The 24342-nt window shown below is 45.2% G+C and overlaps 1 protein-coding gene across 1 annotated transcript in view; it reads left to right on the plus strand.

Annotated features, from left to right (window-relative positions):
- Window positions 1-24342, plus strand: part of E2F2 (E2F transcription factor 2) — a 55676-nt gene that overhangs the window by 15813 nt on the left and 15521 nt on the right. The window contains exons 2-3 of the mRNA XM_048501456.1: window positions 20069-20174; window positions 23355-23574. Of these exons, the coding sequence (XP_048357413.1) occupies window positions 20069-20174; window positions 23355-23574 (326 nt within the window). The remainder of the gene's footprint in view (window positions 1-20068; window positions 20175-23354; window positions 23575-24342) is intronic.

Here is a 24342-nt window from a genome sequence, read left to right on the forward strand (position 1 = left end):
GCATCTTAGTCTGGTGTCTGAGTTGTGGCCATTCTGCCTTGAGTGACTCTGCTGGGAGTTTAGTCTCTTAATAAAGTCTTATCTTCTTATGGTCTTGCTCTTAGTTTAACTGACACACACAAACCCCCTCACCACATTAAGAAGTGCATTCAAGAGGAAGATAATTTGGTACATCAAATATTTTAATTGTTTTGAATTTATTATTGGAGCTGACGTTTAGGGTACAATGGCGGGTATACCTTAAATGCTGGAAAAGGCTGCTTTTTTGTAAGAAGAGGAAAGAAAGAGGGGGGTGGGAAATCCCAATATTCGCAGAGTTGGATATTTAGTCCCTAGCTTGTCCCTAGTTTGTGGTAAAAGCCCATTTGGTTACCTCTTGATGAAGTGCTGTAAAGTTTTGCTTCAACAGGAGAACAGGAAGTAATTGTTTACAGAAATATTTCTGAAAAATCCATCACTACATACACTACTTCCCCACCACCACCAGTGGTTTCAATGTGGTTCTTTCTTCCTGTATTTTATCCTGAAAACAACCCCATGAAGTAGGTTAGGCTGCGGGAATAATTGACTCAAGGGCACCCATTGAGCTCTGAGGTGGAATAGAAAATCCAACCTGGGTCTCCCAGATCCTAAGCCTGTGGTGGCGAACCTTTGGCACTCCAGATGTTATGGACTACAATTCCCATCAGCCCCTTCCAGCATGGCCAATTGGCTGATGGGAATTGTAGTCCATAACATCTGGAGTGCCAAAGGTTCGCCACCACTGTAAGCTGACATTAACCATTGCACAATACTGTATTTCATGCTGTTGTCCTGTCCTTTGCAGTAGTAGCTCAGCATGGTGTTGTCATACGCCCTTCTGTTTTGCCTCACGATAATCCTGTGAGTAAGGTTGAAGACGATTGGCCCAAGGTCACTCAATAGGATCTATGACCAAATGAGGATTTGAACTTGGTTCTCCTAGGTCCTAACTACTACAGCACAGAATTTGGCCCTGAACCAAAAATGTCAAGCTCTGGGATTGGTTAGTTAGAACATCGTTTTGGCATTATGCCTTGGTTGCTTCCCATTATAGCATCTCCTGCCCCTGCTGCTGGGCTTATATCACGTGTCCTTGCAGCATGCTGCTTCTTGCAAAGAGTTTTCAGTCTCCATGCCTTAGGGTAGCTCCAATAATAGAAATCCGCTTGCTTTACACAGTTGCATTTTAGTTCAGAAAAGTGACTTGTGTGGATTTTAGGAGTGCTGGAATATCTAGGCCCTGGGGCATTGTGGGGTAGTTCCTCATGAGTGTGTGGCAGTGGAGGTCAAGCTTTGCTAATTCTTAAACTCTGTGCAGTGAGAAATTACTCCCATTGAATCAATCAAGCCTCCAGAGCCCAGAGTGGCTACCCACAAAGCAGGCTGCCTGCCATGTTCCTGCAAACACTTCTGTTTCTTGGGTATTGCTGGTGACTCTTAGTTGAGGTTTGGCAGGAACAGTTTCTTGATTCTCCTGAGGTTGTTAGAAATCTTCAGGGCTGCACTGTGGTTTTCTTGGTGCATTCCAAGTTGCTCTTGAGAGCTGATGATTCAGAAAGCTGTCAGAGCAGAGTTCTTCCAGGGAACTGCAGGTCAATGTTTGAAGTAAGAGTCACTTGCTTCTAACGGAACAAATACTTGTGACAAAACAGATGTGGTCCAGAGGGTGCTGGGGTGCCCGGTGGCCAGTGAGGTATAGTGGTTAAGAGCAGGTGCACTCTAATCTGGAGAACCGGGTTTGATTCCTGGCTCTGCCACTTGAACTGGAGGCTTATCTGGTGAATCAGTTTAGCTTGTGCACTCCAACACATGCCAGCTGGGTGACCTTGGGCTAGTCACAGTTCTTTGGCGTTCTCTCAGCCCCACCCACCTCACAGGGTGTTTGTTGTGGGGGGGAGTGGAAGGGAAAGGAGATTGTAAACCCCTTTGAGTCTCCTTGCAGGAGAGAAAGGAGGGGATATAAATCCAAATTCCTATCCAAATAATTATCTTTCTCCTCCTCTTTCTAGCTGGCTTTCTCTTTTCTTCAGGCCAGGTGTTCTGTTGAGAGCTCTACATCTCATTTTTCCCATCACCCTTTATCCAGTGGCACACATGGCTTCCCCGCTCTTATAGCTTATCCTCTCAATGTTGTAGGGTAAGCTAAGATCAACTAAGTGGGCCAAGGTCAGCCAGTGGCTGCTTACCTGAGTGGAGATTTGAACCTAGCATAGTATTCAGACTGCTGCTCTGTACTGGCTGTTCTTAGCCCATCTTAAGTTACGTGTGCAAATACAGTTCTGGAACCTGGAATAGAACACTAGTTTTTTGAAGTCTGGGATTCAACTTTTTTAAAAATAAGAGTTGCTAGTCCTCATGTTTACAGAGAATAGTACTCTTCCCTGTCTTACATACCTCAATCAAACATTTCATCTTCCTATTTTCACCCCACCTCCCATCCAGCTTCTTTGAAAACCTGAATAAGCACATTGATGCATGCCTTTTAATGAGCTGTTGGAATTTACACTTCATCTGGTTTAAAATTCCCTCAAAGCCCCAAACACTGTCTGTATGAAAAGTCCAATGAGACATAACAGCATGCAAGTTTACAAGGTCCCACTGAGTCTTCATCAGGCTAGATAAACGGTTCTGGGAAGCTCAGAAACTTGCACACTTTTAGTCCTAATAAAAGTATAGATGGTGTTTTTGGCCGATGGAGATTTGAACAAGTTGTTAAAAATTTCTACAACTGGAAATCCTAATTGCTGAGATGATTAGAATCTGTCTTCATGGGGAAAAAACTGAACATGCAGTTCCCTGGAGCTTTCCATGCTGTGGGGTGGTACATTTTTGTCCATGTATCTTGGTTTTTAGCTCCATGCTTCCCCTGAGAAGCTCAGAATCATGTATATAGTTCCCCCATTACATGTTATCCGCACAACTACTCTGAAAGGTAGGACTGGCCAATAGAGAGTGATTAGCCCAAAGTCACTATGCACCTTGGCTGCATAGGGATTGAAACTTGCACCTCTCCAGAACCTGTTGGGCAATCTGAAACGCTATATACTACAGTGGTTCTTAGTTGCTATTCTAGATGGCTCGATATATTTGGGGTTTTGTTCTGTTTTGCTGTGTGAAAGACCAAGGACTTTGAGACATCTGCTTACATACGTTTATTCTGGCAGAAAGCACACTCATGAAATTTAGGCAACTTTGGCAGATGCAGTGGGTGAGAATGAATGTCAATGTTTGTTTTCTTGTTTGTTTTATTATACAGTGTTGACAACAGAAGGGCAAATAAGAAAGCCAGCTTGGTGTAGTAGTTAGAGTGTTGGACTAGAATCTGGAGTCCCAGATTCAAGTCCTCAGTCTGCCGCAGAAGTAGGCTGAGTGCTGTTGGGTTAGACATTCTTTCTCCGATTAATCTTTTTTCCAGGGTTATTGTGAGGATAAAATGGAGGAGTGAATAACTATGTAAGTCTCTTTGGTTTCTCGCTGGGGAGAAAGGCAGGATATAAATGAAGTAAATAAATACACCATTGTCATCAGAAACAAAGCAAGTGGTGATGGGAGACGGGATGTTTTCCATGGCGGTGCCATGTCTCAGATGCTATCCCCAGACAGGATAACTTGACTGTTAGTGTTTAGGTGCCAGGAAAGAAAAGGCTCTAGAAGCATTCCACAGTACCATGTCTCAGATGTTGTCTCCAGACAGGATAACTTGATTGCTAGTGTTTAGGTATCAGACTAAAAGGAAAGAAAAGGCTCTAGAAGCATTCCACAGTACCATGTCTCAGATGTTGTCTCCAGACAGGATAACTTGATTGCTAGTGTTTAGGTATCAGACTAAAAGGAAAGAAAAGGCTCTAGAAGCATTCCACAGTACCATGTCTCAGATGTTGTCTCCAGACAGGATAACTTGATTGCTAGTGTTTAGGTATCAGACTAAAAGGAAAGAAAAGGCTCTAGAAGCATTCCACAGTACCATGTCACAGATGCTATCCCCAGACAAGATAACTTGATGGTTAGTGTTTAGGTGCCAGGCTAAAAGGGAAGAAAAGGCTGTGGAAGCATGTCACATTTCTTCCACCACTCGTCCTTCTTGGCCTGTATCGTGATGGTTTCAGTATTTAGGATCAAACCTACCAAACAGGATATTCCTGACTGACTAGAACAAACTCCCAAACTCTGCAGAATCCTTGGATGAATAATACAGCTTTCCCCTGGTGTGCAGGGTTTAATGACCTTGACTCAGTGTGGCACGTTGCTGTTTATTCCCAAAGGCCAGAGAGTTAGGCTGTGTTTAAAGGCAATGCTGGGTGTGACAGGGTTTCTCTGTACAACTCTGCATGGTCTTGCTCAACTTTGCGACAACCGTTGCCAAGCATGCTTATTTATCACAGTAGCATGGCGCCCACAAGAACTATGGCTCTCCAGTGTGCCAACAACATCTGTGTAACTGCGTGGCGCAGATTTCACACTGTATAAACGAGGCTCTGATGCTCAGCAAAGCTTTCTAGCTCCCATTTAAACTAAGCCTCAAGTTTGCTTTTACAGAGAAAGGGGGGCAGAACAGAATGGGGTGGTTTGGATAACAAGTGATGGATTCCAGCTTGGTACCTTCTGTTGTGTCCAAAATTCCACGCAAGGAGAAAACTAGTGCTGCAAGGAGACCCGCTTTGTTCCAGCATGGTGTAGTGGTTAATAGCAGGTGGACTCTAGAGTATTGGGCTTGATTCCCCACACCTCCATTGAGTGATTGGCTGTTATCTGGTGAACCATATTTGTTTCCGCACTCCTACATTCCTGCTGGTAGACCTTGGGCTAGTCACAGTTGATTCAGAACTCTCTCAGTCCCACCTACCTTGCAAGGTAGGAGGAGGACTGGAAAGGAGTTTGTAAGCTCCTTTGAGTTTGTAAGCTCCTTTGAGTCTCCTTACAGGAGATAAAGGGGGAGAGTATAAATCCAAGCTCTTCCTCCTCTGCTCCTTCTTCTTCTTCCTCTTCCTCCTCTTTCTCTTTGTGCTGGATGTTGACTTGCTGAAAGTTCTTAATGAAGGGTGGGGGGGGGGGTAATTTTTCTGTGATGTTTTCCCCACCTCATTATTCCGCTTGTGCAAAGGCTGGTCTGAACATGTTGTGGTAATAAGGTGTCTGAGCATGAGGTGGTGGAAAAGACTGTAACACTTCAGACTGGAATTATGTTTTTCAAAAGTCCCCAGGTATCAATAATTCTCTGTAAGCAGGGAAATTGGAACAGCGTGGGACAGACTGTGCTCCAACTTTTCTCATGATGCGCTATTTTTCTTGCTTGCAAAGAGTTTTTGTGGTGGTGGTGGGGGGGGCATGAGAAAGGTGACTCTCCCCACCTGCAGCCTAAAGCGACTCAGGGCCATTCTGCCCTTTCATAATTCTGCCTCTTCCTTCTGGCACTTGTTTAGATCATACCTCAAGTCTGCACTTTACCTTCCCTTAGAAATCCATGGGAGTGTAGCTCTCTGGCTATGTTTTGCCCCTATGAATCTTCCTGCTTTGCCCTGGTGGGAAAATGTTCTTTTCAGTTTCCTGCTGTGCAAACTTGTACATATATAGAGCTTGCCAAGTAGAAATCTATTAACGTTATAATTGCTCCCTTATCTGGGAGTGGGCCATTCTATAGTGCAAAATACACATTTTGGATTATGCCCCTAGATTGGAAAATATAGAGCTTAGTCAGCGCAAAGATAGCACTTGGTTTTCACTCTGCTGATTGGAAGAGAGGTTCAAATTGATGGGAATATTCAACTTGTTCCCAGCTTGGGGCGAGCTATTTCAAAAGAGGAAAGGATGGTGCATGACCCTTACCCTCAACTTGGCTGTATGAACACCCCAGCTCTGCATTCAGAAGAGGTGGCTTCACCCTCACAAATCAGTCTAACACAAAATACTGCAGGCAACAGTTTACCCATTCTGAATCAGATAAGACTGCATCTGTGGTGGAGAGATCAGGTTATGCAGAGAGCTGTGTGGTTATGACCCCTAATTGCACAAAGATCCTTTAAGCCACAAAAATGCCAGTGCTTGAAGTCAGTAATGGGCTGGGTGCAGGTGAACAAGCTGAAACTTAATCCTGACAAGACAGAGGGGCTCTGGGTTAGAAGAAGAAGATGAAGAGTTTGGATTTATATCCCCCATTTCTCTCCTGTAGGTGATTCAAAGGGGCTTACAACCTCCTTGCCCTTCCCCCCTCACAACAAACACCCTGTGAGGTGGGTGGGGCTGAGAGAGCTCCGAGAAGCTGTGACTAGCCCAAGGTCACCCAGCTGGCGTGTGTGGGAGTGTACAGGCAAATCTGAATTCCCCAGATAAGCCTCCACAGCTCAAGCGGCAGAGTGGGGAGTCAAACCCAGTTCCTCCAGATTAGATACACGAGCTCTTAACCTCCTACGCCACTGCTACTAGGGACATGAGATCTCTCCTGTCTTGGATGGGGTTACAGTCCCCTTGAAAAGTCAGATTTGTAGGTTCTGAGTGTGCTAAGGCATGGGTGTCAAATATATAGCTTGGGGGGTGGATCTGACCCCTTGAGAGGGCTTATCAGGCCCGTGAGCCACCTGAGGCAAAACCCCTCCCACTCCTGATCTGGCCTGTTGAGCCACCCACCCACCCCCATACCAATCTGAGCTGGTGAGTCCACTGCAAGCTCTCTGGCTGAGGCAACCCCCCCCCCCCCATGCTGATCTGGGCCTAGTGAGCCTACTACCCTGTTTCCCCGAAAATAAGACATCCTCTGAAAATAAGACGTGGTAGAGGTTTTGCTGAAGTGCTAAATATAAAGCATCCCCTGAAAGTTAGACGTAGCAAAGTTTTTGTTTGGAAGCATGCCCGTCGACCACAACACTAGAGCATGCAGCTGTGGAGCGGAAAAATAAGACATCCCCTGAAAATAAGACATAGTGCATCTTTGGGAGCAAAACTTAATATAAGACACTCTTATTTTCGGGGAAACAGGGTATGGGCCCACCAGCTGAGGCAACTGAGATCAGAGGGACTGGCCCATCCACCAGAGAACTTTGGTGCAGGGGTCTTCAACCTGCGGCTCTCCAATTGGCCATGCTGGCAGGGGCTGATGGAATTTGTAGTCCATGAACATCTGGAGAGCCGCAGGTTGCAGACCCCTGGCATGAGAGGGGACCTTTTCAGTGACTGCCCCATAATTATGGAACACTCTCCCCAGACAGATGTGTCTGACCTCACTCTTGACCTTTAGGAGGCAGCTGAAGATGGTTTTGTCCATGAATTTTAGTTCTTCTGTTAGTCTTAAATTGCTGATTTTAAATCAGTGCTCTTTATGAATTTTATTGTTTTATTGCCATTCATAGCATAAGCTGTCTTGCATACCTGAGGTGGAAAAGCTCCTAAACATTTTTTAAATAAATAAAAATAGTGTAGCCTGAGAGCATGTAGCCAGCCCAAGATCAATCATCCAGTCAGTTTCTATGGTAGAAGTGCGAATCACGGTAAGTGACCAATGGACCATTCTCACATCTCCCAAGCTGCAAGGGCATTTGGGTGCTGTGTGGTTTCCGGGCTGTATGGCCGTGTTCTAGCAGCATTCTCTCCTGACGTTTCGCCTGCATCTGTGGCTGGCATCTTCAGAGGAGATCCTCTGAAGACGCCAGTCACAGATGCAGGTGAAACGTCAGGAGAGAATGCTGCTAGAACACGGCCATACAGCCTGGAAACCACACAGCAACCAAGTGATTCCGGCCGTGAAAGCCTTCGACAATACATTGCAAGGGCATTGTTAGTCCTTGGTTGGTATCCATCTGAAGACACTCACAAATAGTTTCTATCACCATAAATCTTTACAGTGCTAGAAAATTCTTGTATTGATTTTTTTCAACTACTGGCTAATAGTGCCAGTTTAGGCAGCATTACTCCAGCCTAAGACCACAGAGTTTAGTGGACTTGGAATAAAATAAGCTTGCACAGGATTACACACTGACATAGCTGGATCTGATTGGGGCCTTTTCACTGTTGATGCAATAAACTATGTGTGCTTTACATCCACTTTACCTTCTGTGCAGTTGAACGTATGAACTGGCCTTCACAGTGGCTTAAAAAGATTTGAGTGGCCTGGGAGGATTTTTTTCCCCTCAGGAGATGTTGTAAAGTGGCTGTTCCACTGAGGTGCTCCTGTTTCCTGTGCATGGGGTGTGTAAGCTTGAAGCAGTGGCGTTCTGCGATAACCAAGCAGAAGGGTTCCCACACCCTGTGCTGGGTGTGTGTGTCAGAGGAGGAGGAAGAGCACGTTCTGGGCAGGACTCGTCTGCCTGGGCAAGGTTGGAGCCTGGCACAGCCCTGTTGCTGCATAGATCCCAGAATTGTCCTTTTATCTGTGCCCCCTCAGGGCTGGGGTTGGCCCTTCTTCTTTTCTTTTTGACTCTGAATTGGAAGAAGGAATCCCATTCCCTTCTGGGAACCTACGGTTGGGAAGAGGCCTTTTCACTAGTATGAAGTTACGTCTACCTGTTTTCCCCTAGTTTTTTTCCCCCCAAGGGGTAATGGAAGGAAAGTTGCCAAGGAATGTTGGTATGGTTCAGGCTGTATGGGAAATGTAACGTTGCTGTTGAAAATGTTGAGGGGTGTGTGTGTGTGGAAGAAACGGGAGCCAAGAAACAGACACCACTCTCACTCCTTTCCATGTTGACAGAAACATTTCAAAGATTTCCTTTCTTGCTAATGTGGGAAGGGGCTCTGTAGCTCACTTGCTCTCCCACCCTCTCTTGACTGTGGGGAAGCTGACTTGTGCTTGCCGCTTTCTGCCTTCCCTTTTGGCTGCGGGCCTGTCAAGCTGAAAGGATGGTAAGGGAGGGGGGGACTTCTTTCTGTTCCATTATCTGTATAGCAGCTTGTCTGACCAGCTGTCGAGTGGCTAATCCCGCTGGTGGTGGGGAAATGACAGGATCCTGCTACAGCGGGCCAGACGAAACAGCTGCTCCCGGTCCTCCTTTTGTCCTTTCCCACTGTCCTGGCACCCCTGGGGACTCGTTGCAGGGGAGAGGGATGCCAGTGACCCTCACTCCATGCACATGGTGTGGGAGTGGACATCTATATATATTTGCAACACTCTCTTCTTCTGCTGACTTGGGAAACGGGGGAATGGTTCAGGGACTTCTCTTCCCTCCTAGCTGCCTCCTTTGTTCCTGAAGCTGCTTAAGAGGGGTCTGAGCCCAGTACTTGGAATGGCTTAGCCCAGAGGTGTCCAACTCTGGCGCTTCAGATGTTCATGGACTACAGTTCCCATCAGCTCCTGCCATTCCAGCAGAGGCTGATGGGGATTGTAGTCCATGAACATCTGAAGCGCCAGAGTTGGACACCTCCGGCTTAGCCCTTTGATACAGGTTGACATTCCATAGCTGCCGGGGCAAGGGCCTCTTGGGAGGAATGCATTGAAAGTAAGTCAATCAGCATGCAGAAGAAGAAGAAGAGTTTGGATTTATGCTCCACTTTTTTTTCCTGTAAGGAGACTCAAGGTGGCTTACAAACTCTTTTTCCTTCCTCTCCCCACAACAGACACCTTGTGAGGTAGGTGGGACTGAGAGAGTTCCAAAGAACTGGGACTAGCCCAAGGTACCCCAGCAGGAGTGCAGGAGTGCAAAAACATACTTGGTTCGCCAGATAAGCCTCCGCTGCTCAGGTGGAGGAGTGGGGAATCAAACCCAGTTCTCCAGTTTAGAATCAACCTGTTCTTAACCACTACACCATGCTGGCTCTCCATTTATATAGAGGCGTACACCTTCACTGATGCAGCTGGGGGGGGGGACCTATCCCCAAGTATCTAGAAATATACTTGTCAGAAGCAAGAGCCTCTGTGGATAGGACTCTGCAGTTGTACAATCACCCCTTAGCCAGATGTTAAAACAGCCCTAGAACAAGTCAAGCGCCCCCCTATGGTGCTTAGAGGCTAACATTGTGGGGGGTGCTTAATTTGAGCCTTGCCTGAAGCATTCAAAATGGGGGCTGCTTAACTGTTACCTCTTGCAAACCACTGATGGTGTGAGATGAGACCACTGGTGATAGGATACACTAATCATTGTGGCTGCGGAACGGTCCTAGTGAAGTGGTTGCCATGGTACTGGCAGAACTACTGCCAGCAGCCCTCCGGAATTTTCCCTGTCAGTTAAAAGAGCCAATTATAGGAATGCTAGAAACTCTGGTGATTTCTGGAGCTTCCTTTGTCACTTCCAAGTTTCACCCAGAAGCAACGTAGCATGTTACTAATGTAACATGCCTTCCTTCCACCCCGGTCCCTGTCTCCAGCCCTCCCACCAGTTGCCAGGGAGGGTTGCTTTCTCTCCCTAGCCTTCTCCCCATGAAAGAAGCCTGAGGTACTGTGGTTGCCTAGCAAAGGCCACTGAGACCTTCAGTTTCTTAAAGCTGCAGGCGCTTGCTCATGTTATTTTAGGTTTTTATCTCCCCCTCTCACCCCCGGTTCATTTTTGTAAATATTTCAAATTGTCCCCCGCCCCCCCAAGCCTGGGGTTTGTTTCAGGTTTGTCAAACTCTCTTTCGACTTGGACGCCTTTGCTATTAGAATATGACAAGTGAGAACCCACAAAGACTTGTGGGAGGCATCTCATTTCCTCCTACCCCCTATTTCCTCTTTCCCTGAAAGCCCCCTTAGCTTCTCTCCACCTCCTTTTTCCTTCCCACCCAACAGCAAACATACATTTATCTGCCCCTCTATCTTCAGCTTTCCTTCTCTCCCCACAGCAGCCTCTATTAGGAAAACATGGAAAATTATGGAAAGGACTTCTGGAGATTTTTTCCAAAATCCAAAGTGTTACAACAGCTTCAAACACATAGCATAACAGTTATCACCCACCAAATAAAATGCTACAAAAAAACCCAGACCTAGTAGATGAACCAAGGGTTGAATTGAGAATTGTGCATTTTTGCCAACCTGTACAGCAAGGAGCTGGTATCAGGAAAAGGAGATTTTTAAGACCCTTTGAGTCTCCTTACAGGAGAGAAAGGGAGGATATAAATTCAAACTCCTCCTCCTCTTCTTGCTGAATGCAGATGTCAGGGAAAGGGAAGGAACAACTTGGAAACTACCCTTGCCAGATTTTGTGCATATATAGAGGAAGAGGAGGAAGAAGAGTTTGGATATATATCCCCCCTTTCTCTCCTGTAGGAGACTCAAAGGGGCTTACAATCTCCTTGCCCTTCCCCCCTCCCAACAAACACCCTGTGAGGTGGGTGGGGCTGAGAGAGCTCCGAGAAGCTGTTACTAGCCCAATGTCACCCATCTGGCGTGTGTGGGAGTGCATAGGCTAATCTGAATTCCCCAGATAAGCCTCCACAGTTCAAACGGCAGAGCTGGGAATCAAACCCAGTTCCTCCAGATTAGAATTAACCTGCTCTTAACCACCACGCCACTGCTGCTCCTATGCTGCTCCTATAGATCTATGCCTGCTAGTGATTATAGATGGGGACCCTATTTTGGGGAAAAGGTATTTCTCACGATTTTAGATAGCCCTTTCCCCTCACTTGCAGTGGTTCTTGACCACTGGTACAAAAGAGGTTTTTGAATACTATTCATACCACCCTGAGGATAAAATCCCAGGTCCTCAATTTCTCCCCCAGCAGCTTAAAAAAACAGCAATCAAATAAAACACAAAGGAATTGGCTATTGGCCATTGGACACAGGTCTCTGTAAATGTATGCCTCAGATGTGTCCATCATATGCACATATCGTAAATCTCTCTATATAAATATCATTGCTTTATCTGGGTGCTGTTTTGATGTTCTGATCTTTTTAATTGTGACATGGTGAGCATTTAGGAATGGCACTAGATACTTGGTGGATAAAAGGCCAAGAGCCGTCGATACACTCCAATTTACTTTCTGTTTGTTGTGGGAAGAGGACCAGCACTTTGTATCAGTGGCTTTAAGGACTCTACCTGGATCTGTTGAAACCTTTTTTTTGTGGCTGCCTCTTAAGTCTGTGGCTAACAGTGTTCAGAAAGGGGGGAGTATGGTGCTGAAGAAATCTTCCTTGTTTGGGATGAGTCCCAAATGAGGCAGGGGGGGGCGGGGTACAAGGGGCTGCAGTGTGACAGGGCTCAGTTAAGCAGGTGTTTCGCCTGTGGCTGGGGCTAACCGTTTGGGGCAAGACAGACTACTGAATGAAGGGAGCATGTCTCTTTGAAGACTACTTATATGCTGTTAGCATAGTGGTTAGAGTGTTAGGCAGTATGACCTAGGTTCAGTCCCCTGCTTTGCCATAGATGTTTGTTAAGTAGCCTTGGGCAAGTCGTCCTCTCAACCTAAGCCTACCTCACAGGATGGTTATGATGATAAAGTGGAGAAGGGGATTCACACCTAGGTTTCCAAGATCCGGGGCAGACACCCTAACATCACACTGATTCTGCTGTATAGATATTTTTTTTTGCTGTGAAACTGGAAGACCAAACAGTTATGGGCACAACTCAATCCCTTTGAATTTTAGAGAGCATCTTCGGCCCGTAGGGTAACCCAATGGAACAATGGGTCATCATTCCCAAAGGGGGAGAGAATTTTGGTGGGGGTGGCTCTCTGTGCAGGGCCGAAGACTGTTGTGCTGAGTTTTCTCTCCTGTGCAGCTGCACAAGCACACACACACACACACACCCTTATTTGCATGTGGTCACCGTTGCTAACAGCTCTCTTATTGGTGCTAGGCAAGCATTTTCCAGATGGTTGACTCCTAACTGCCATCAAAGTGATGTGGGGGAACCAACCATGTGAGCCTCATAGGTGACTGATTGTCTGCTGTTTCTTCTGTGTTGTCTCAGCTTTCTTTTACTACTTTGAGAGGTGATCTTCCCTCTGTCTATTCCATTTCTACTGATGTTCACTCCATTTAATGTCTCTGCTATAGTGATTTTTCTCCCCTCACAGCTCTGCAATCTCTTCCTTGATTATCTGAACTGTTGAGATGTATTTGTACAGTGTGAACTGTAGATATTCAGTATTGGCTATGTTTGGGTTGCCACTCACAGAGCTGAATAATTTGCCTGCTTGGCAGCACACACTTCCTCTACCTAACCTTTCTCTTAAGGTTCCTATTTCTCAACATGCCTATTGTGTTCACCTCCTTCCGGCGGTCTCTCTCTCCCTTTAGCTTCCGTATTGCTTGAGTTTTGTTTTGGATCCTTGGCTGCCCTCACCAAACCTCTTCTTTTTGTAAGGCCCCTTTGACGTTTTAGTCCCAACCAGACTGATCACTGTCCATCCCTCATAAGTTGGTTTGTTGTCATTCAGCTACCTTTTCCCCCTTCACTTGCTGGAATGTTCATGGTCATTCCATGTCATACATAGGATCACAGAGTTGATAGAGCCCAAGGGCCATCATGTCCAACCCCCTGCCATGCAGGAACACATAATCAAAGCACTCCCAACATATGTTCATCCAACCTCTATTTAAAAACCTCCAAGGAAGGAGACTCCACCACACTCCGAGGTAGTGCATTTCACTGTCAAACAGCCCTTACTGTCAGGAAGTTTTTCCTGATGTTTAGGTGGAATCTCTTTTCCTTCACCTTGAACCCATTACTCCTGGTCCTAGTCTCTGGAGCTACAGAAAACGAGCTTGCTCTCTCACCAACATGACATCCCTTCAAATATCTAAACATGGCTATCATGTCACCTCTTAACCTTCTCTTCACCAAACTAAACATACCCTATTCCCTAAGTCTCTCCTAGTAGGGCATGAATTCCAGACCTTTTACCATTTTGGTTGCCCTCCTCTGGACCGGTCATCAGATTGATTTGAGCCAATCAGTGTGTGGCGGGGGAAGGGGGGTGCTTCACCATCACACATGCAGTATATAGCATAAATTTGTCATTCCCACTTGCCTTTTCCATGCATCAAGTCCTGGAATAATGTAATTGCACAGAACGACCGTGTTTGTTTAAAGCAAGAAGCTGCTTATAATGTCAACAGGCAGAAAGTGGTGTTTATTTATTAATGGAGTATCGTTTTAACCTTTGAAACGAATCCTTGCCATGGAAGTGGGGCGGCATGTTAATGGATCCATGTGTTTAACAAAAGAGTTTATTTCTGAAGGCATGCTCGGTATTTGAGAGCACCCTGTGAGGTTAGGGCAGTAAAATAAGTTTAAGGTTGATAACAAAGTAAGTAATGCACGTATTTCAAGTTTGTGCAACATTTTTGGCTCCTTCCCTGCCCAAATGTTTTTTGTTTTGCTGGTAGCTTCAAAATTTCTGGAAACTTCACCACTTTCCCAGTGCTTACTTATTTGTCAGCTGTTCCATTCTGAATTATAACGCTGGAGAAATCTGGGGATCTGTTGTGCGATTAGTTCTTTTCTTTTATTTCCCCCAACCATTGTTTCTGAAATTGAAAAACGGAGTGCTGATAATGAAGACATCTCTTGACTTGAATTAATAACACGATCCAGGGTAATTTTCTAGAAGAAGTTAATAATCGGTGGTGCACCGGTATTAGTGAAATATGTAAGCAAATTTAGTTGGATCAGAGTAGGCTTGGTGATGACTTTTTTCAGGTTTTTCTTTTACCAGTTGAAAAAAAAGGGTATATTTGAAAAGCTGAATATACCTTTTTAAACTCCCCTCCCCCCATCATTTCTCAAGCCCACATGGACTTGGGAGCCAGCAAAGGGGGAAGAAGAGATCTCCATGCCATGCTCACCCACTGATGCTTTACAAATCCTTCAGGGCTTGGAAAGCACAGGCAGGAGAAGAGGCAGCCAGATCCTCCATGCGGTGCTGAGTTTGTTCAGCGCCGCATGGAGGATGTGTCCCCCAGCGTGGTGTAGTGGTTAAGAGCAGATGGGTTCTAATCTGGAGAACCATGTTTGATTCCCCTCCACCTGCATGGCAGAGGCTTATCTGGTGAACTCCTACATTCCTGCTGGGTGACCTTGGGCTAGTCACAGTTCTTTGGAACTCTCTCAGCCCCATCTGCCTCACAAGATGTGAGGAGAGGAAGGGAAAGGAGCTTGTAAGCCAACTTGAGTCTCCTTAACAGGAGAGAAAGGTGGGATATAAATCCAAACTCCTCCTCCTCCTCTTTCCAAGCCCTTCATGGAGAAAGAATTGGGGGAAGGGGGACAACAGCCAGCTCCTTCATGTGGCGCTGATTTTGCTCAGCACTGCTTGGAGGATCTCTCCCTCTGTTGTGCTTTCCAGGTCAACCTGGCCTTGGGGTTAGCGTTTTTTTAACCAGAATATTTTTTGGTAATAGCTGAATAAAACCAATGGACATCGGCTTTATTTTGCTTTACCAAAAAGTTCCCAGTTAACAAAACCCAAACCTGAACTTTACCAGAAGGTGTTAATTCAATGTTAATTCAATGGAAGACGCATGCAGATCTTTAAAGGATGAGTCTTTGGTTAATAATTTCACATATTTATTTTATTGGAGGTATAGTCAGAAAAATGCTTTAAGGGTTTTAGGCTATAGACATTATTTTATTGTACAGTGTTTACACGAAAGGGAATGTTGGTATTATTGTAACAGATCCCTTGACTGAACTTCTGGGTCAACGTGGCTGTACCTGGACCTTGTGTTAATAAAAAAAATTCTGGAAACTTCACAGTTCTGTTTGCTTTCCTTCAGTGTTTGTCTTTTCCTGCCACCACTATGGCTGGTCTGTATGAGCCAGCACTTATCAGGAAGCACTTGAGTTGAGTAGCAGACTCCTTGGGAGCAGGTTTGCCACTAGGCAGGAAGTGGGCAGGAAGCGATAGGCCGGCTTGGCTGGCTTTGGGTTGCCGGTTCTTTTCTTTTCTTTTTCCTGTAGGCCTTCCTTTAAATAGAGTTCCAGCTGGCTGCACCCTTCTTCTATAAGCCAGTACCCAGGACCATAACACACCATCCCCTTCTGCTGCTGCCCACAATGGGCAAGCAACGGCCAGTTCCGGGAATCAGTAGTTCTTCCAGGGCATAAATTAGGTAAATGCCCCCATTTTGGCTTCCGTTGCTTTGCAGCTACTGTGGTTTCTGAGTTTGATTATATGTTATGGATTACTTTAAGTATTTGCTGTTTGCTGTCCTGGGATCCCAATATTTGAGGGTGTGACACACAAGTCTTTTCAATAGATAGACAATGTTGTGTAGACGTCAGGGATTTAAAGAGCAGGGTTTAAGGCTGTCGTAATCTCTACAGGTGATTGGGGCTAGTTACTAACCTAACTCACAGGGCAACTGAGGGTCAGGACTTCTGTGTCACAGTGCCCAGAATATTGAATGCTCTGTCAGAAATATTTGTTCAATGCCTACCTGTCTCTCTCTAGTGCCGTTAAACCAGTTTGATTTTCCATGAGCCTTAAAGTAAATGACACTGCTGCTGTTGCTACTGAAATGATTCATATGCGTAAATCCTCTGATTATTTTTACTTAGATGTTATCCTAGAGCGTCTTGCTATCTTGTAATTTGCCTAGAAGGCTTGGTGGCAGAAAGGCAGTCGACGCTAAAGCTGTTCTTTTAAACCTTTTAAACATGAGATCTGGAGAGCCAGCGTGGCGTAGTGGTTAAGGTCAGGTGCACTCTAATCTGGGGAACTGGGTTTGATTTCCCACTCTGCCACTTGAGCTGTGGAGGCTTATCTGGTGAACCAGATTAGCTTGTGCACTCCAACACATGCCAGCTGGGGGACCTTGGGCTAGTCAAGATTCTTTGGAGCTCTCTCAGCCCCACCCACCTCACAGGGTGTTTGTTGGGGGGGGGGGGACAGGGAAAGGAGATTGTAAGCCCCCTCGAGTCTCCTTACAGCGGGGGATATAAATCCAAACTCTTCTCTTCTTCTTAAAAAGCACCAATGCATATTCTGTATCTGACCCTTCCTACAAGGCTTGCCGTGAAGCACATGGTTCTGCTTCCTAATTTTTTCTCAAAATAACCCTGTAAGGTAGGCTGAGCCAAGGGACAGTGATTTTGCTCAGAGTTCACCCAGTGAGGCGCCATTGCTGATGGGGATGTTGAAATAGTGCTAGGCTGCAAAATGGGCTTGAATTTTTGATCAGGAAGTTATCATTATGGTAGTTGCATTTTTGCTGCGTCCAAGGTATTGTTCACCTTTACAGGGTATGTACAGGCTAAGAGAGGAACTATTCATACAAGGAAGCATTGAAGAATGGCCGTCCATGTTTGTGGGGGCTAAAAGGTCACTTCTGTTGCATGTTTCTATCGGTAAGAATGTTTGACTGGCCCAGGGTCACCCAGCAAGGTCCCATGGCAGAGAGGGGGTTCAGACTTTGGTCTCCCAGGTCCTAGACCAACACTCTTTGCCAGAGACATGTGCCTCCTAACCTTGACCACACTGGGCACAGGAGAAACCAAGGCCCCTTCTGCACATGCAGAATAATGCACTTTCAGTCCACTTTCACAATTGTTTGCAAGTGGATTTTGCTATTCCGCACAGTAAAATCCAGCTGCAAAGTGCACTGAAAGTGGATTGAAAGTGCATTATTCTGCATGTGCGGAAGGGACCAAAGTTGGCTGGATATTCCTTATCAGCTGGCAGCCAGCTAGGTGGGTCTTCCCCCACTCCTTTCCCTGCGATCACAGCGGTTTAAGGACTGCCTTCAGTCCTTGAAAGCAGCTTTGTTTGGTTTCCTCAAAATCAGAAAATGTTTCTAACCCTCATGCTGCAGAAAAGTATCTTTTAAAGATGTGATGGTACCTAAAACCAATGCAGTGCTCTTTGTTTTTGAGCCCATCTTTGAAGCTTCTGTGTTCTGGCTGATTGGAAGACATAATTTTGCAATAGAAGGCTGCAATCCTCTAAAAAAATAATAGCCTGGATTTGCATCCAATTGAAATCAGCGGGGTTTCTGAGAAACATTGCTAAGATACAGCTGTGTCAATAACACTCCTGTGAGCTGCAGCTTTTCATCGATTAGGTTCAGTTAGCTTGCAAAGAAGTCCACGGAAGTTACTAGTCCTCAAAGAAATTGCACTCTCACACTTATGGCACTGAAGTCCATGGCAGACTGTTAACTAAAAAGGAGGGGAAGCCCCTGCACAGTTCTTTAGTTATGTATTATTACTACTACTTCAGTTTGCTTTTCAAAACAATGATTCCCAAGACACAATACAACACACACATAGTATGGTCAACCAAGCCAAAAAACAGTACAGATAAAGTTATATCAATGAAACTAATGGAAATTCCTTGGTGATAAAAGGCATGTTTTACAAGTGCTAAGAATCTGGGGAGAATCAGAAGATTCTGTAACCAGGAGGTCACTGCAGAAAAAGCTTCTGCTGTACCTTTCCTCTCTTTATAAAAACTTCCCTCTGTATGAGTTGCATGCTTGCCATAGGCAAGTGAGTTTGTTACCGCGCTGCCTGGGTAACTTTTATTCTCCCTGATCTGCCAGCTCTCAGCAGCGCAGAGGAACAGAAACAGGACCCAACACAGCGAGAATAGTGAAAATAAAAATGAGTTTATTGAGATGCTGACCTACCTGTCAGCACCTCCACACCATGGCAACAGCAGCTGCCTAGCATCTTTACAACAACTTTTATACACAGTCTCCTGCCCGGGAATCCAGGAGGGTACAGGACAACCTACAATCATTCATTCACAAATACATAGGAACCAGTTAGAGTCCAGAGGGCAGTCCCTTCTTGAATTTCGCGGCAGAAGCAGGGGGAGGCGATGACGTGGGCACAGGTGGGAAAAACAAAAGAGTCCTTTGGGTGCTTGGGGCCAGGAAACAAAACCTAACGGATGGCACCCTTATCTGCCTGCTGGGGGGATTAAGGCAGATGGATGTGCTTCTTCCAGGGTCCCTTTTGTCAAACGTCCATTCATGGTTTTTGCAAATGAAAGGGACATGCCCAGGTGGAGCAGGGGTGGATTCCTGCCTTGAGCAAAGGAGGTTCCATACAGATACAAATACAAAATACAACTGTAATTCCTACATTCTACCTAATACAACTTGTTCCTATCTAACTTATAAAGAAATAAAACATAATTTCACCTTCATTAAACAGTAAGATCAGAAATGAAATAATTCATTTCTGACTCCACTATCAAGTTTTGCTACCCAGAGCTGAAGAATAAGAATTAGCTCTAGTAAGTCAGTTGGCGATTTCTCTGAATGTCACAGCAGGATATTCTGTTCTGTTTAGAAGCACTGGGATGTTACATACCTTTCTCACAGACCCTGACTGCTATTTGAATGGTCTGTGCCTGAGAATGGTATTCTTTCTGTTCCATCCTTGAAAAAGATAATGTAATAAAATGGCTTCATTTCCAGAGTAAAATCTTACAGTGCACACAACAAACAGCTTAATTTTAACACATGTATTTCCAGGGCAAAGTTAATTCTAAACTCAGAGATGCTTACATCATGCATTCAGAGGAGACAAATTAAATGGTTTTTATCGTCATGTGCATTTCACATAATTGGGCCTATATAAGAATCTCTCAGTTGGGAGTGGCGTGAGACTGTCTAATGTTTATGAATGAGAATCTTAGAAATTTTATCTTTTAATTTTAAAGTAGAAAAGAGTTTTTTATTTCAGTGATGTTTGCAAGCATTTTTGTGTTGTATATTGTGGTTTTGTATTGTGATTCCTCCATACTGAATCATTTGAAGAGTGATTAGATTGATTTTAAATCTTAAAAGAGTACGTGAGTGATCTTTGGTTGGGATACAATGTTTTTATTTGATACTAGTGATACTTGTGAATAGTCAGAGTACTGATAATGTGTAGAGTTGATTATAGGACAGAATAACTATCTCAGTAAAGCCCTTTGGTTTAGTGGTAAATACTCTGTTTTCGAAACTGATAAAGAGACTCTTTGTTTCTAGTGGTTATTTTAAAGTGAATGCTTCCCCTATAGATCTTGGCTATTTAAAGGTTAAAAGGTTATTTATTCTAAGGAATACTCGTGTTAAACTTGATTATCTGGAGAAATGAACATATCTTTTTAATACTAGACTCTTCTTTCGTTACTAAATGTATTTGCCACTGTTAAAACACTGTTTTCAATCTGTTCTTTTCTTAACGGTAACCTTCTTATCCCTTCTTTCTAGGCCAAGAGGAAGTTGGACTTGGAAGGGATGGGTCAGCAGTGTATCCCAGAGTTCCGGACCCCAAAAGGCAAGGGGAGAACACTGCCCCACATCCCAAGTCCAAAAAGTAAGCAGCACTACTCCTTACTGGGGGGCGGGGAGCATTTGTCTTTAAATATGCCTTTAAGCATGCACTGATGCACTTCAAAATCAAGTTTCTAGTTCTTATGGCCTTAGGGATTCGTTTGAAAATGTGCACAAAAAAGTTCTGAAGCTGCAGGAAACTTCAGAAGTACTTCGGTGCTTTCCAGAGCTTCCTGGGGAGAGAAGGAAAGGATTGGGGCATTCAAATTTCCTTGAGTTGCTCTGATGGCCCCAGAAGCCAGGCAATCCTTCCGCCTCATTTTACTGCCATGCTCTGACTTAGCATGACGCTTGTAATCCCAGGGCTGCAGAAACAGTTAGAAACCGTCTAGAAATCCCTAATTCTTTATTTGATCCCTCAGTTGACTTGAAATCCCAGCAAGTGCTCTTCTTCACTTTTTGTTCCCCAGTTAAGTGAAGAGTGAAACTAAGCTATGGGTATCTAAAGGGCCTTTTTTTCCTGCTCTATCTGTTTAAGGATTGGTGACTTCCCTCCCTTCCTATACCCTTTTCAGCAAGAACTGAGTAGAACTGCAACTTCCTCGGGTGGGCACTAGGACCCAAGCGGAGCATTCTGAAACAAAAACGGTCCAGCACACCGCTGATTAAGTTAAAGTTCTACTTAGTTCTTTCTGTTGAAAAGGGTATACCTTGTGTCTGTCTGCCTAAATCTGTGAATGGGATTTTTTCTGGGGGCCTTGGTTGGCTCTCAACAGCACTGCCTGTTTTCTTTCTCTACAGGGATGGCTCAGGTCAAGCTCGGAAGCACATACCCATCCCATGATCTTATTTCAAAAATAAAATAGGGGTGAGGATGGGGGAGAATCCCAGATTTTCAAGGAAAGAGGGACAGAAGTCAAATAAGCCTCAGGGAGGGCGGATTTCGTACCTGTACTGCTGACTCCTTTCCCATGCAGTACTTCTAATGGTATAGAAACACAAGGAATAGCTTTGGATGCTGGGCTGCAGGTCCAAGCCCAGTGAGAAGATGTAATGGTGTCATGCCAACTAGACTGCTGCTCTCACTAAGCCCCAAAGCAAACTAACAATTTGGCTTTCTATCTTCCATCTTGAACCCAGGCTAAGTTGTCTAGAGACCTGGGTTGCTCTGGCTAGCCTTTGTCAGATCTCAGAAGCAAAGCATAGTTGACTCTGGCAAGTATTTGGATGGGAAACCTCTTAGAAATACCAAGGCCTTGACACGGAGGCAGGCAGTGGCAAACTACCTCTGAACATCTGTTGCCTTGAAAACCCCACCAGGGGTCACCGTAATTCAGATGTGACTTGGTGGCAATAAAGAAAGAGTTGAACTTGCTTTGATGAAGATGAATGACCACAAGGATATGTGCAAACTATTATGGGGCCACTAGAGGGAGATATGTGCCCACGTTTAAGCATCAATGGGGTTTATGCCGCGTTTCTGGAATTTAATTAGATGTGGGAAAGGCGCCAGAATTGTCTGGTGCAGAAGACGGAGCGGGATTCTTGGGCCATAGATCTTGCCTTGTCTCCTAGATCGTGGTCCAGCCGGTTTTGCACTCTGCACAATAAACCCCACATTCTATGGTCAGAATTTTCTATTTACTTTGTTGAATTCTTTTATAGATCACATTTCTCACTGAGACTCGAGGTAGACTATCCAGTATAGAAACAAAATTGATTGGGCAGTACAATGCAGTAGAAACAAGATTATAGAACTGTAAAGCAAACAAGCAAATAATTGCTAAGGCATACATGCCATAGAGAAGTGGGTTATCCCAAAAAACTATTTTTCATATTTTCAAAGCAGCAATATATAATTCTCTTCTTCATTTTATCCTCACAACATCCTTGCAGGGTAAGGTTAAGCTGACTAGCCCTAGATCGCACAATGAGGTTCATGTAGGGCTGAGCTGGGGAGATGAACCTGTTTCTGCCTACCTTGTAGAATAGTTTTGTTGAGTCTGCCAGCACATTTGGACATCCAACATGGCCTGGTGGGCACAGCAACAAAATGACTGCCATAGAAGGCGGAGCCAACCACAAAATGGTTACTGCCGTTCCACTTTAGTAACACAGTGCAGATCCTTGTGCTGTGATGGCAACTGTGGCCAAAGCAACATTTTAAAAACATCCACACAACTAGTGTGTTAAGAGCAGGGGCGCTCTAATCTGGAGAACCGGATTTGATTCCCTGCTCTGCCACTTGAGCTGTGGAGGCTTATCTGGTGAACTAATTGCCTTGTGCACTCCAACACATGCCAGATGGGTGACTTTGGGCAAGTCACAGTTCTTGGAGCTCTCTCAGCGCCCCCCCCCCCCACCTCACAGGGTGTTTGTTGTGGGGGGGAGGGGAAGGGATAGGAGATTGTAAGCCCCTTTGAGTCTCTTTACAGGAGAGAAATGAGGGATAGAAATCCAAATCTTCTTCAATCAGAAGGCTTGCTGGCCAAAAGGCCTACCTGGCCCCACTCACTACCTGAAAACCCTTGGCAGGTGTCATGGCACCCACAGGCACCACATTGGGAACTCCTGTTGCACCAGATCTCCTGAGTCTATTCCCGATGCACTAATCCACACACTTCTAGCTTAGGAAGAGCTATGAGAAGCACAATTTATGCTTCTTGCAGCTCAGCGGAAGCAGCAGTGATGTGTGCCGGTGCAATGATGCATAGCATCACCACTTCCTGTTTTTACGATTTTGTTTTGAACCCGTCCAAATGGGGGAGTTGGCAAGACATGGTTTGATCGTAAGAAGGGGAATGGGTAATGGGATCTGGAAGATGGGAGAGAGAGGTAGCAGGTAAGAGGATGGGTGGTGGGACTTGTCTTCAAGTAAAACTAGTTGCTGATCAAGCAATCTATGCGGGAAATGGAAGGGCAGTGATTCACCGGCAGCCCATCAAAAAGTCTGGGATTCCATTCTTGAATCGCTAGTTAAAAAGATCTCCATAATGGGAAAGACTTCTGCACAGGGCCTTGGAGAACAACTGTCAGTTAGGGTTCTATGCTATCTAGAGTTTATATAAGACAACTTCCTTTACACAGTCATGAGAACTAGAAACTTTGGCCTCCAAAAAGTCTCATTTTATCCATGTAGGATTGCGGAAGAGGAGCACGCTAATGATGAACATTCCGTCCATTTCCAGTTGTTCTTGAATAGTTTCTTTTGTTTGTGCCGTAGCCCCTAAATCGCCCGGAGAAAAGACCCGCTATGACACGTCGCTGGGCCTGTTGACAAAGAAGTTCATTCACTTGCTCAGTGAGTCGGAGGACGGGGTGTTGGACCTAAATAGGGCCGCGGAGGTGTTGGATGTCCAGAAGCGGCGGATCTATGATATCACGAACGTCTTGGAGGGGATCCAGCTCATTCGGAAGAAGTCCAAGAACAACATCCAGTGGATGTAAGTGTCGTAAGGAAAGAAGGGCCTAAGTGATTCAGTGATTGAAGTCTGCAGTACCAATTAGAAGGGGTGAGGTTTTGTTCCCTCTTCCCTGGTGAGATCGAAACAAGTGGCCCATGTCAGGTCTTTGCAGGGAGGCTATTGAGGAGATATTGAGCCTTCCCAGTCCAAATCTGTCCTTGCCATAACAGAGACCATCCTTTGATTCACCCACAACAGAAAGAGGGTAACCTTACCAACTGGCTTTTCCGCAAATAAAGCATTGTGCCTAATAATCCGAGCATGCAGCTGTATGTGCAGTAGGATGAGGCAGCTGTATGTGCAGTAGGATGAGCCAGGGAAATTTTTTTGGGGATCTCTTGTGTTTTTGGAATGGTTAGATGGCAGTTTGTCCAAATGCCTGCATGAGCTCCAGTGGAAATGATCGAGTGGCTATTTCAATAGGGGGTGCGGTTGAGAAGATAAGGTTTGACTGGGTAATGGGATCTGTAAGATGGGAGAGAGAGAGAGAGAACATGGACATGAAATCAAGATGATAAAATGTAGCTGAAGTCAATTAAAACACTCAGAAAGCAGGATGCTGCTGCATTATACTAAATCAGAACATGGTTTATTGAGGTCCATCTTGGTCACTGACTGGCTGATTGACTCCAGGGTCTCCCTTCCATGGTCTTCCACATCACCCACTACCTGATCCTTTGACTTAGAGACCTGTGGGATCATGTGCAAAAACCAAATGCTGTACCATGTTGCCTTACCCTGAGTTTT

This window comes from Sphaerodactylus townsendi, linkage group LG06 (genome assembly GCF_021028975.2).
Source record: "Sphaerodactylus townsendi isolate TG3544 linkage group LG06, MPM_Stown_v2.3, whole genome shotgun sequence".
In the NCBI taxonomy this organism is placed as follows: Eukaryota; Metazoa; Chordata; class Lepidosauria; order Squamata; family Sphaerodactylidae; genus Sphaerodactylus; species Sphaerodactylus townsendi.